At 31.8% G+C, this 13,484-nt stretch overlaps 1 protein-coding gene across 1 annotated transcript in view; it reads left to right on the top strand.

The window, feature by feature from the left end:
* Nucleotides 1-13,007, top strand: part of LOC119600911 (ammonium transporter Rh type B) — a 45,246-nt gene extending 32,239 nt beyond the window's left edge. Inside the window, exons 5-8 of the mRNA XM_037951496.1 lie at nucleotides 2,616-2,806; nucleotides 10,503-10,700; nucleotides 12,156-12,249; nucleotides 12,587-13,007. Of these exons, the coding sequence (XP_037807424.1) occupies nucleotides 2,616-2,806; nucleotides 10,503-10,700; nucleotides 12,156-12,249; nucleotides 12,587-12,687 (584 nt within the window). The 3' untranslated portion in view covers nucleotides 12,688-13,007. The remainder of the gene's footprint in view (nucleotides 1-2,615; nucleotides 2,807-10,502; nucleotides 10,701-12,155; nucleotides 12,250-12,586) is intronic.
* Nucleotides 13,008-13,484: the final 477 nt, after the last annotated feature.

Here is a 13,484-nt window from a genome sequence, read left to right as displayed (position 1 = left end):
ACAAAAAAAAATAAATAAATAACCAACAAGTTGTAAAAAGGATAATATTGTGTATTATTTCCTATTTGTTATTTACAATATAAATTGAGGAAAATATGTTTTAATTTTACACCAAAAAATAATAATAAATATGCATACATGTTTGCTTACTACACTTACACTTAAATATACACATTTTTATATTTGTAGTTATAAACATTTACAACCAATTTGTTAAATTCGCTTGGTGAACAAGTGAATAATTGGTATGTTCTATATCCTGTTCCTATATGAGTATGAGTTCTTGTATATGTCTATGTAATTGTTTACATTAGTGTTAGTATTAAATATGATTTTGTTTTGTTTCCTTGTTTTGTAGCAAATACCGGACCTCTATACGTATGAGTGTGTATTTATGTGTTTTTGTATGTTTAACTAAATATTATGTATGTACGTGCATTTAGAAAATTGATCATAAATTATGAGTTTAGTTTTGTTCAATTTCGAATACAAATATTTGGGAAAATGAGCAAATTAGCCATGAAAATATAATTTTATTATTGTTTTTGCGTCATTGAATAATTTTAAAGAAATGTTTAAAAATTGTTTAAATTACGCACATTTTACCTTTAACTTAAACAGTTTTAGTGTTAACATCGTATTTTGGTCTTTAGTCCTGAATATAGCTTCCACTGTTGTCTGTTTATAGCCCCGACTATAATTTGGTCTTTAGTTTTACTTATGATCTGATTTATAGCCTCGAGTATAATGTGGTATATATTCTCTACTATAGTCTGATCTATTGCCCCGATTACATTATGTTCTATAGTCTCGTGTGTAATCGCTACTTACATAAACCTGCTCTGTAGACTGTAGAACTGTCTGTAGTATCGACTATAGAACTTTTGTCTGGTCTATAGCCTCACCTCTTGTCTGTAGTCCCGACTATAGACTGGTCTATTGTCTTGACTATAGTATGTTCTATTTTCAACTGTCTCAAATATAGTCTTGTTTCGACTATACTTTTATCTATAGTCTTCCGTATTGTGTAGTCTTTAGCCTCGAATATACTTGTCACAACTAAAATTTGTTATAGAATCTATTGTCTCTTATATAGTTTGAACTATAGACTGACAAAAGTATGGTCTCTATAGCTGACGTTAGTCTGCTCTAAAATCTAATTGATTTATCTAAAACAATCACAAAATCTTTAAAAACCCCTAGAGTCAATACATATTTTCTATTAGTGCAAATGTTGAAGCATTTTATAAAATAAAATTAAAACAAGTAAGAAATTATAGTCGAGCGTGGCCGACCATATGATACCCTACACCAGTTATGAATATTAAATGTGATTTATTTTTCATAATAAAGCATTTATCTTCAATATTCCCTTGTTCCGATACATTTAAGCAATTTATGGATGAAAAACTAATTTTCTGAAAGAGGCTTTATCTGGGGGCTAGGGGCAAATATGGACCAAGCCCGATAAAATTTTGTGAATATATTTATATTGACATAATATTTTATTGTGCTGAATTTCATCGCGATATTTGTGTTTATAAGCTAATTTGGGACATTCAAGTAATTTTCTGAAGGGGACTTTGTATGGGAGCTAGGGTCAAATGTGGCCCGATCTTTATGAAATTTGGCAGGGTCATCAAGACTTCTATAAAACTTAGTTGTGCCGTATTTTATCGATATATCTGTATATTTAACATAATTATGAGCTCAGAAGCCCTTTTCGGGGGGTTCTGTTGTATGGGGGCTAGGTGAAATAATGGACCGATTTTAACCATTTTCAATAGGCTTCGTCCTTGGGTCAAATAAAACGTGCGTGCCAAATTTCATCCAATTATCAAAAATTGCGACCTGTAGCTTGCGCACAAGGTTTACATGGACAGCCAGCCAGCCAGCCAGACGGACGGACGGACATAACTTAATCGACTCAGAAAACGATTACTTTAAGGTGGGTCTAGGACGAATATTTTTGTATGTTACAAACATCAGCACAAATCCAATATACCCTCCCCACTAAAGTGGTGTAGGGTATAAACATATTTTTAACAGAAACAAACTCTATTTCTAAAACAATAATAGTTTTCTCATTATTGGTTTTAAACAATTGCATTTTCATATTTTTTTTATTATTTTACTTCAATTTTAACAAAATTATTCAATCTACAGATTAGTTGTGGTTTAGTTAAACTAATTTCGTACAACTACCACTCGAACTCTGCTCTCAGGAATAAAACTACATCTGCAACCACAAACAAATTAATTAATAGATTCATATAAACAGAATTGAAAAACATGGTTTTAAGGGAAGGATTCCAAAGAGGAAGATTTGAAATAAAATTTTCAAAATTTCAATAATTTTAACAATAAAAATTAATATAAAACTTATGCACTTTTAAAATTCATAATATAGTCAACCACATATTTCTTTAACGCCAGCTGAGGTATGCCTCCGCCTCTTAATTTTTTTGGGCATTTTTTCAATAACCAGTCCCTATACAATTCCTTTGTAAACTTATGTGTTCATGTAATACACAATTACTTTTTTATTATTTCTTTCCCGTAACTCATATAACATTTTTCTTTTAATTTTTTTTTCTGTTTGTTTTATGTTACAGTTACAACATTTGTTTTATCGGCACTTGTCAGCCACGAGAATAAATTGGACATGGTTCATGTACAGAATTCTACACTGGCAGGAGGTGTTGCTGTTGGTACTGTTTGTAATCTACTGATTGGTGCTCATGGTGCAATATTAATTGGTATTATTGCTGGCACAGTATCGGTGTTGGGTTATCGTTTTATTACGGTAAGTGTAAAAAAAAAACATTTAAAAGAAAACAACAGAGGAGATGTGTGTATATGAAAATTAAGACGAATAGTTACACATATACACATATATTACTCATACATATATGAATCTCGAGCATTTTGCCTCATAATGCAGCAAAAAATAAGTCTTAAATTCGTCGTTCTAGTTCAGATCTAGTTCAGTTCTAGTTCAGTTCTAGTTCAGTTCTAGTTCAGTTCTAGTTCAGTTCTAGTTCAGTTCTAGTTCAGTTCTAGTTCAGTTCTAGTTCAGTTCTAGTTCAGTTCTAGTTCAGTTCTAGTTCAGTTCTAGTTCAGTTCTAGTTCAGTTCTAGTTCAGTTCTAGTTCAGTCTAGTTCAGTTCTAGTTCAGTTTAGTTCAGTTCTAGTCAGTTCTAGTTCAGTTCTAGTTCAGTTCTAGTTCAGTTCTAGTTCAGTTCTAGTTCAGTTCTAGTTCAGTTCTAGTTCAGTTCTAGTTCAGTTCTAGTTCAGTTCTAGTTCAGTTCTAGTTCAGTTCTAGTTCAGGTTCTAGTTCAGTTCTAGTTCAGTTCTAGTTCAGTTCTAGTTCAGTTCTAGTTCAGTTCTAGTTCAGTTCTAGTTCAGTTCTAGTTCAGTTCTAGTTCAGTTCTAGTTCAGTTCTAGTTCAGTTCTAGTTCAGTTCTAGTTCAGTTCAGTTCAGTTCTAGTTCAGTTCTAGTCAGTTCTAGTTCAGTTCTAGTTCAGTAGTTCAGTTCTAGTTCAGTTCTAGTTCAGTTCTAGTTCGTTCTAATTCAGTTCTAAGTCAGTTCTAGTTCAGTTCTAGTTCAGTTCTAGTTCAGTTCTAGTTCAGTTCTAGTTCAGTTCTAGTTCAGTTCTAGTTCAGTTCTAGTTCAGTTCTAGTTCAGTTCTAGTTCAGTTCTAGTTCAGTTCTAGTTCAGTTCTAGTTCAGTTCTAGTTCAGTTCTAGTTCAGTTCTAGTTCAGTTCTAGTTCAGTTCTAGTTCAGTTCTAGTTCAGTTCTAGTTCAGTTCTAGTTCAGTTCTAGTTCAGTTCTAGTTCAGTTCTAGTTCAGTTCTAGTTCAGTTCTAGTTCAGATCTGCTAAATTCTAGTTCATTAAAAGCCGACTTAATGAAGGGTCAAATCGATTAACCTTTAAAACATTATTACCAATTCACTAACTAAATATTGATATTAGTATTCCAATTAGCAATACACTAACAGTTTGATTTATATAAATTTCAAGAAACCCTAAAGGTTAACTTACTTCTGAAAGCTTTATCAAACCTATCCTTTCATTATTATAAATTGATATTATTTCTAAATTTATTACAAAACATTCCATTTATTAAATAGGAAAATGTAGTTATTAAATATTTTCTCTACTCCTTGCCTCTAAGTATGTTGAATGATAACCTTAAGAAAAAAAATATTTGTATAAACAAAAATATTTATATTTCTTTTACAGTTTACAAAATTCTAAATCAATTTAAATGACCCAATTGCATTTACTGGCCTACTACACTCAAAATTGACCTTCTTCATCTTTTACCAACCATTATTGGTATTAATTTTCATTGAACTTTTTCATTTAAATAATTTATTTATCTTACACATGTATGTGTGTATACGTGTATATGTAGGAAAATATACATATGTATGTATGTATATGTGTTTACCTAGTTTTTATTTGAAAATTCTTACAAAACTAAATACTATATTAAATATTTAATTAAAACTCATACCAAAAAATATTATTATTTCTATTCTTAGTAAATATTTTTTAATTAAAATCAAATTTATTGAAGCATACAAACACATATATACATAAGTACACACAAAACATTCTTTCATATATTTGGTTCTACTCTAAATGTAGGTTCAACAAAACATTTGATCCTTTTTTTTTCCTTTTTTGGTAAAAACAAAATTTACACAACAAAAATTTTGGGCATAAAAAAGGAAGAATTATAAATATTTTAAGCATAAAAATGATATTGTATAAAGAAAATGAAAATTTTTCAATAAATAAAATATATAAAAATAATATTCAATATGAATATAACATAAACACATACACACACACGATTTAAACTAAACGATACAAATATTTATATTTACTCATTTATATGGACCAGTATACATTTTATGTGTCTATTAAATAAATTTTATATTGAAGAGGTATGTGGCATTATTGGTACAAAAGTGAAATATATTATGAGTATCGGAAATAATAAAAATGTTTGATAATACATGAGTAGTTTTAATAAATGTAACAAGTATTTTAGGCAGAAAATGATCAATGCAAAAATATAACCCAGTGAAGAAAAACCACTTTAAAAAGAGCTGAGATTGATGAACTTAGTACATAATGCAATCACTGATCGTGTTTAAGATTCATATTCATCGAACCGAAAATTCGTCCCTTAAAAAATTGTGAAAAAGATAAGATTTATATTTGTGAAGTGATGAATAACTGATTCTGTAAAAAGCAGTTTATCTTTTTGCTGGACTAAATTTGTTAATAGAAAAGTAAAATACGTATTGTGTGTGGAGACTATTTCTTATGCAATTACACTGAAATAAATTATTAAACAACTTTAGATTTGAAATTAGTATAATAATTAAAATTTTTAAGGCGTAAATCAATTCATATAGTTGGTTTCGATATTGAACTGAACTAAACTGAACTAGAACTGAACTAGAACTGAACTAGAACTGAACTAGAAGTGAACTAGAAGTGAACTAGAACTGAACTAGAACTGAACTAGAACTGAACTAGAACTGAACTAGAACTGAACTAGAACTGAACTAGAACTGACTAGAACTGACTAGAACTGAACTAGAACTGAACTAGAACTGAACTAGAACTGAACTAGAACTGAACTAGAACTGAACTAGAACTGAACTAGAACTGAACTAGAACTGAACTGAACTGAACTAGAACTGAACTAGAACTGAACTAGAACTGAACTAGAACTGAACTAGAACTGAACTAGAACTGAACTAGAACTGAACTAGAACTGAACTAGAACTGAACTAGAACTGAACAAACTGAACTAGAACTGAACTAGAACTGAACTAGAACTGAACTAGAACTGAACTAGAACTGAACTATAACTGAACTAGAACTGAACTAGAACTGAACTAGAACTGAACTAGACTGAACTAGAAGAACTAGAACTGAAACTAGAACTGAACTAGAACTGAACTAGAACTGAACTAGAACTGAACTAGAACTGAACTAGAACTGAATAGAACTAGAACTGAACTAGAACTGAACTAGAACTGAACTAGAATGAAACTAGAACTGAACTAGAACTGAACTAGAACTGAACTAGAACTGAACTAGAACTGACTAGAAGCTGAACTAGAACTGAACTAGAACTGAACTAGAACTGAACTAGAACTGAACTAGAACTGAACTAGACTGAACTAGAACTGAACTAGAACTGAACTAGAACTGAACTAGAACTGACTAGAACTGAACTAGAACTGAACTAGAACTGAACTAGAACTGAACTAGAACTGAACTAGAACTGAACTAGAACTGAAAATTTGCTAGAACGAACTAGAACTGAACTAGAACTGAACTAGAACTGAACTATAACTACCTAGAACTGAACTAGAACTGAACTAGAACTGAACTAGAACTGAACTAGAACTAAACTAGAACTGAACTAGAACTGAACTAGAACTGAACTAGAACTGAACTAGAACTGAACTAGAACTGAACTAGAACTGAACTAGAACTGAACTAGAACTGACTAGAACTGAACTAGAACTGAACTAGAACTGAACTAGAACTGAACTAGAACTGAACTAGAACTGAACTAGAACTGAACTAGAACTGAACTAGAACTGAACTAGAACGGGAACGAGAACTGAACTAGAACTGAAGCTAGACTGAACTAGAACTGAACTAGAACTGACTAGAACGACTAGAACTGACTAGAACTGAACTAGAACTGAACTAAGAACTGAACTAGAACTGAACTAGAACTGACTAGAACTGAACTAGAACTGAACTAGAACTGAACTAGACTGAACTAGAACTAAACTAGAACTGAACAGAACTGAACTAGAACGAACTAGAACTGAACTAGAACTGAACTAGAACTGAACTAGAACTGAACTAGAACGGAACTAGAACTGAACTAGAACGAACTAGAACTGAACTAGAACTGAAACTAGAAGAACTGAACTAAGAACTGAACTAGAACTGAACGAGACTGAACTAGACTGAACTAGAACTGAACTAGAACTGAAGAACTAGAACTGAACTAGAACTGAACTAGAACTGAACTAGAACTGAACTAGAACTGAACTAGACTGAAACTTAGAACTGAAAACTAGAACCCTTGAACTAGAACTGAACTAGAACTGAACTAGAAACTGAACTAGAACTGAACTAGAACTGAACTAGAACTGAACTAGAACTGAACTTAGAACTGAACTAGAACTGAACTAGAACTGAGACTAGAACTGAACTAGAACTGAACTAGAACTGAACTAGAACTGAAACTAGAAACTTGAACTAGAAACTGAACTAGAACTGAACTAGAACTGAACTAGAACTGAACTAGAACTGAACTAGAACTGAACTAGAACTGAACTAGAACTGAACTAGAACTGAACTAGAACTGAACTAGAACTGAACTAGAACTGAACTAGAACTGAACTAGAAAACTAGAACTGAACTAGAACTGAACTAGAACTGAACTAGAACTGAACTAGAACTGAACTAGAACTGAACTAGAACTGAACTAGAAACTGAACTAGAACTGAACTAGAACTGAACTAGAACTGAACTAGAACTGAACTAGAACTGAACTAGAACTGAACTAGAACTGAACTAGAACTGAACTAGAACTGAACTAGAACTGAACTAGAACTGAACTAGAACTGAACTAGAACTGAACTAGAACTGAACTAGAACTGAACTAGAACTGAACTAGAACTGAACTAGAACTGAACTAGAACTGAACTAGAACTGAACTAGAACTGAACTAGAACTGAACTAGAACTGAACTAGAACTGAACTAGAACTGAACTAGAACTGAACTAGAACTGAACTAGAACTGAACTAGAACTGAACTAGAACTGAACTAGAACTGAACTAGAACTGAACTAGAACTGAACTAGAACTGAACTAGAACTGAACTAGAACTGAACTAGAACTGAACTAGAACTGAACTAGAACTGAACTAGAACTGAACTAGAACTGAACTAGAACTGAACTAGAACTGAACTAAACTGAACTAGAACTGAACTAGAACTGAACTAGAACTGAACTAGAACTGAACTAGAACTGAACTAGAACTGAACTAGAACTGAACTAGAACTGAACTAGAACTGAACTAGAACTGAACTAGAACTGAACTAGAACTGAACTAGAACTGAACTAGAACTGAACTAGAACTGAACTAGAACTGAACTAGAACTGAACTAGAACTGAACTAGAACTGAACTAGAACTGAACTAGAACTGAACTAGAACTGAACTAGAACTGAACTAGAACTGAACTAGAACTGAACTAGAACTGAACTAGAACTGAACTAGAACTGAACTAGAACTGAACTAGAACTGAACTAGAACTGAACTAGAACTGAACTAGAACTGAACTAGAACTGAACTAGAACTGAACTAGAACTGAACTAGAACTGAACTAGAACTGAACTAGAACTGAACTAGAACTGAACTAGAACTGAACTAGAACTGAACTAGAACTGAACTAGAACTGAACTAGAACTGAACTAGAACTGAACTAGAACTGAACTAGAACTGAACTAGAACTGAACTAGAACTGAACTAGAACTGAACTAGAACTGAACTAGAACTGAACTAGAACTGAACTAGAACTGAACTAGAACTGAACTAGAACTGAACTAGAACTGAACTAGAACTGAACTAGAACTGAACTAGAACTGAACTAGAACTGAACTAGAACTGAACTAGAACTGAACTAGAACTGAACTAGAACTGAACTAGAACTGAACTAGAACTGAACTAGAACTGAACTAGAACTGAACTAGAACTGAACTAGAACTGAACTAGAACTGAACTAGAACTGAACTAGAACTGAACTAGAACTGAACTAGAACTGAACTAGAACTGAACTAGAACTGAACTAGAACTGAACTAGAACTGAACTAGAACTGAACTAGAACTGAACTAGAACTGAACTAGAACTGAACTAGAACTGAACTAGAACTGAACTAAAGAACTAGAACTGAACTAGAACTGAACTAGAACTGAACTAGAACTGAACTAGAACTGAACTAGAACTGAACTAGAACTGAACTAGAACTGAACTAGAACTGAACTAGAACTGAACTAGAACTGAACTAGAACTGAACTAGAACTGAACTAGAACTGAACTAGAACTGAACTAGAACTGAACTAGAACTGAACTAGAACTGAACTAGAACTGAACTAGAACTGAACTAGAACTGAACTAGAACTGAACTAGAACTGAACTAGAACTGAACTGAACTAGAACTGAACTAGAACTGAACTAGCACTGAACTAGAACTGAACTAGAACTGAACTAGAACTGAACTAGAACTGAACTAGAACTGAACTAGAACTGAACTAGAACTGAACTAGAACTGAACTAGAACTGAATTAGAACTGAACTAGAACTGAACTAGAACTGAACTAGAACTGAATTAGAACTGAACTAGAAATGAACTAGAACTGAACTAGAACTGAACTAGAACTGAACTAGAACTGAACTAGAACTGAACTTCAACTGAACTACAAGTGAAGTTGAACTGAACTAAATCTGCATTATATAATATTTTCTTCAAATTATACAACTTTCTCCAAAAACTACAAAAACAATTCATTCCCCATTGTCTCTGTTCCACCGGAATCGTTATGATTTTTATTGCCTCACATCAATTTAATAACATTTTCAAATGCCGATTCCAATTTCAATATTTCTTTTTTTTTTATTTTACGTTTTTCGTCCAGTTTTTTGTTTCATTATTTGTTTGTTTTTCATTATTTTTTCTGTGTAATTCGAGTAGTTTTAGATTGTTGTTGTTTAGACAGACACTTTTTTATGACTAAAAGGTATTATTAATGGTAGTTTATTGTTTCCATATGGGTTTCCAATTTGTATGCAATAAACATTCAATAGACATTGAAGATTTTCATAAAAAGCCTTTTTGTGGTAATTGTTTTTCTCTACTAATTCCTCAGGTATTTTATGTCAGCAATAATAGGGGCTTGATAAAGCAGCATGTATGTATGTAGATATTTTTGTATGTAGTAGTTTATGAGTAAAGGACATTCATTTTATGTTCATCTATAAATGTATGCCTTATAGTGTCGCCAGAGACTTTATACATTTAATGGAATATTAATATTAGAAAGAGGAAGTGGAAATGGAAATGAAAGTTGTAGGAAGGAAATGAATAATGTTTTAAAGAAATTGCAACACAATTATGCAATTTGTGAGATGTGTATATAAAGTTGTACTTGTACGTTTTTGCTAAACAACTTGTTTGCAATTAAATTTTCCTTAGGCTCTTTATAATTGATACATGAAAAAAGCATTTTAAAGAAAATTTTGAATATTTTTTAACAGACAATTTTCAATTTTTATTTGCTTTTATATTAGTTTTCCAAACTTCCTAAAACTTAATAAATCACTAACTAACTGTTTTAAAATTGTTTTGTTCTTCTTTTTTTTTCTATTCCTTTATTACCAATAGCCATTTTTAACAGCCAAATTACGTATACACGACACCTGCGGCGTGCACAATCTACACGGTATGCCAGCTGTAATCTCAGCCATTGCCTCCGTCATTTATGCATCTCTGGCAAAACCAGAACAATACAAATCGGATTTGGGTGATATCTTTCCGGCAATGTTAAGTCAACCAAATAACGAAACAACAATAATATTAGGGGTAAGTAACAAGAGCTTATGCTGGCTGGTATGTACATTGTACATACAACAAGGAATTAAAATAGTCTTTGGTTAAGGGATTCCAACGGCAAGAATATAAACTTCCAAAAAAATTGTGTAGGATATAGAAAAAAAAGTAAATATTGTAAGCAATGTCTAAGCAATAATATAAACACAATATGATAATGGAGGAAAAAAATCAAGAAGAAATTCTCAGACAGCAGAGCTATAAAGGAAAGGATTGTTTTATATGTTAGATATATAGGATGTTATTTGTGGTTTGATATGAAAGAATTTGAACCACAAGTACGAATTGCTTGCCCTAAATGATCTACGCGATCGTGTTCTTCTTCCATTAGTTTACCGATCTTATGTCATCCAAGAATATTATCTTTCCCCAAGTCTCGATCACTGATTACAATCTTGCTTATTTATGTAGCAAGATATCATTAATGTGGCTGCAGCAGCTTCGCAGTAGCTTATGCTGTCAGATCAATCTTCCTAGACATTGCCTTAAAAAACTCAGATTAGCCCTAATGGAGGTTTCATTTATGATTATTCTCATAGCAACATAAAAAGCCTAAGGGCAGAGATACAAGCCGAGACAGCTCAAATCGGCGGCGGCTGGCCGCCGGTAATATTTTGCAAGCCGCGCCGCCGCCGACTTCTTTCGGCTCAAAAGCTAAGCCGGCTTAAACGTAGCCGCTGATAAAGATTAGAATCACACATGTATTTCAGAACATAATTTCACCAAATTGAACGGAGTTGCCACTATTTTAAATTCTTATGGCAAATTGAAAAGAGTTGCCACACAATATTGTGCTAATATTAAAATAGTGAAAACTACTATAAATGTCCATTTTCTGCAGAAAAAAACTTATATAGAGACAGGTTTCTATGTAACAGACTATTATACAAAGATTTTTCAATATAATAAACCTTATAAGGTCAATTTCTAAAGAAAAAGTTAAATTGAGCCGACAATTTAGCCGCCGCCGATATTATCTGTAATAAGCCGCCGACCCAAAATGGTTGCGCCGCCGCCGCCGATCATTTCGCATCGGCTTGTATCTCTGCCTAAGGGCCCACAGTTTCTTATATCGTGAGTCTAACTTTCGATGATGCTTTTTGAATTTATCTCACGCATAGCTCGAACTATAATAACCATAAAAGTAGATCGTTTCTGAGCTATTCTCATAGCACTCTAAAAGGGCTAAAGGGATTAATTTCGAAGGGCTTTATTTCAACCAAAACTTCTATATATAATAAATACGCCGTTCACAGCGACATCTGTTCTAGGTTTTAATTAAAAACCCAAAAATACTTGCATTCCTTTATAGCTTTCCCGAACCCTTATACTTCCATACAAAAGCACAAAATTCCAGCATTTTTTACAAGCTTTAAGTTTTTATTTAATATTTTATAATATTTAATTTTATTATCTATATTTTTATAGGGCTATGGTCGTGAAGCCAGCAGCCAAGCTGGTTATCAATTGTTGGGTATTGGTGTTACTGTTCTAGTGGCTATTGTGGGTGGCATTTTAGCAGGTGGGTAGTTAACATAACTACAAAATATTTAAGCAAAAAAAAAAACTAATATTATTTTTATTTTCTTTTATTTCTATTTACTTTCATGCTATTCCTATGTATGTCTATATATATATACATATGTATATGCTCAAACAACTTTAAACATCATGTTCATAATAATTGTTTTGAAAACTAAACTTTAACGTTAACAAAACTGGACTCAAACCCCCACAATTACTGTGTGTTTTTTTTTCTATATTTTGGGCATAATAAACAACAAAAACAACTATAACCAACCTTTTGTACATACAACAACATGGTTTAACATTTATTTATATAACAAAATAACCTATAGGTCTGGCATTAAAATACACCAACTTCCGTAAGTTACAAAAGGAAGAACATCATCAGGATGAACTCTATTGGGAGGTGCCCAACGAACAAAAGGATGAATAGTAAAGTGAAGATAGAAACTACTATATAACAAAACAATAAAAACAACACAATATTATATACAGTAACCATTTTAATAATAATTTTATTAAAAAATTTCTCTTAAATTTGAGAAAATTTTTTAATTTTTTTTCTTTTATAAAGGTTTTACTGTATTTAATACAATTTGCTCACCGAAAACATTTACTCTATATACTGTTTATTAGTTTTAATTTTGCACAATATTTAGTTTGTTTAAATATTTTTTGTTCTCTCTATTATTTCTGTTGCTGCCTAAATCAATAAAATATTTTAACTTTTTTTTTAACTTGTTCATTGGAAAATTTTCAAAAAAAAATGTTTTTTGTTTTTGTACTATTATTTAGTTTGTTGTAAAACTTTTCTTGTTTATTAAATTTCATTTAATGTATGTATTTAATTTTATTATCATCTCAAATATTTTATGTAAAAAAAAGCAATATTTCTTAAAATAAATGTGTCATTACTTGTATGGAAAAGAAAGAGTTATTTAGTATTTATTTGACATTTAATTTTTATAGACATTTTTTAAATATGAATTTAATTTACATACTAATCTTAAATTATTCGAAGTTTTTTACAAAATTGGGTTCATAACTTTTTACGTAGAGGACCGACCTATTTGGACGACTTTCAACACCAAGCTGCCTAGTACAATGATGAACATTTTGACAGAATTTCATTATTTCCTCTTCCTTTGTTTTATCATGAGACATATGTATGTATGAACGGACATATGGAAAGACAGAAAGACGGACGGATGGACGGACGAACAAAATCTC

The sequence above is a fragment of the Lucilia sericata genome, unplaced genomic scaffold (assembly GCF_015586225.1).
Source record: "Lucilia sericata isolate MDLA Ls3-8-SP2 unplaced genomic scaffold, ASM1558622v1 Contig000127F_arrow, whole genome shotgun sequence".
Taxonomy (NCBI): Eukaryota; Metazoa; Arthropoda; class Insecta; order Diptera; family Calliphoridae; genus Lucilia; species Lucilia sericata.
Note: the sequence above shows the minus strand (reverse complement) of the source record. Positions and strands in the feature narration are given on the sequence as shown.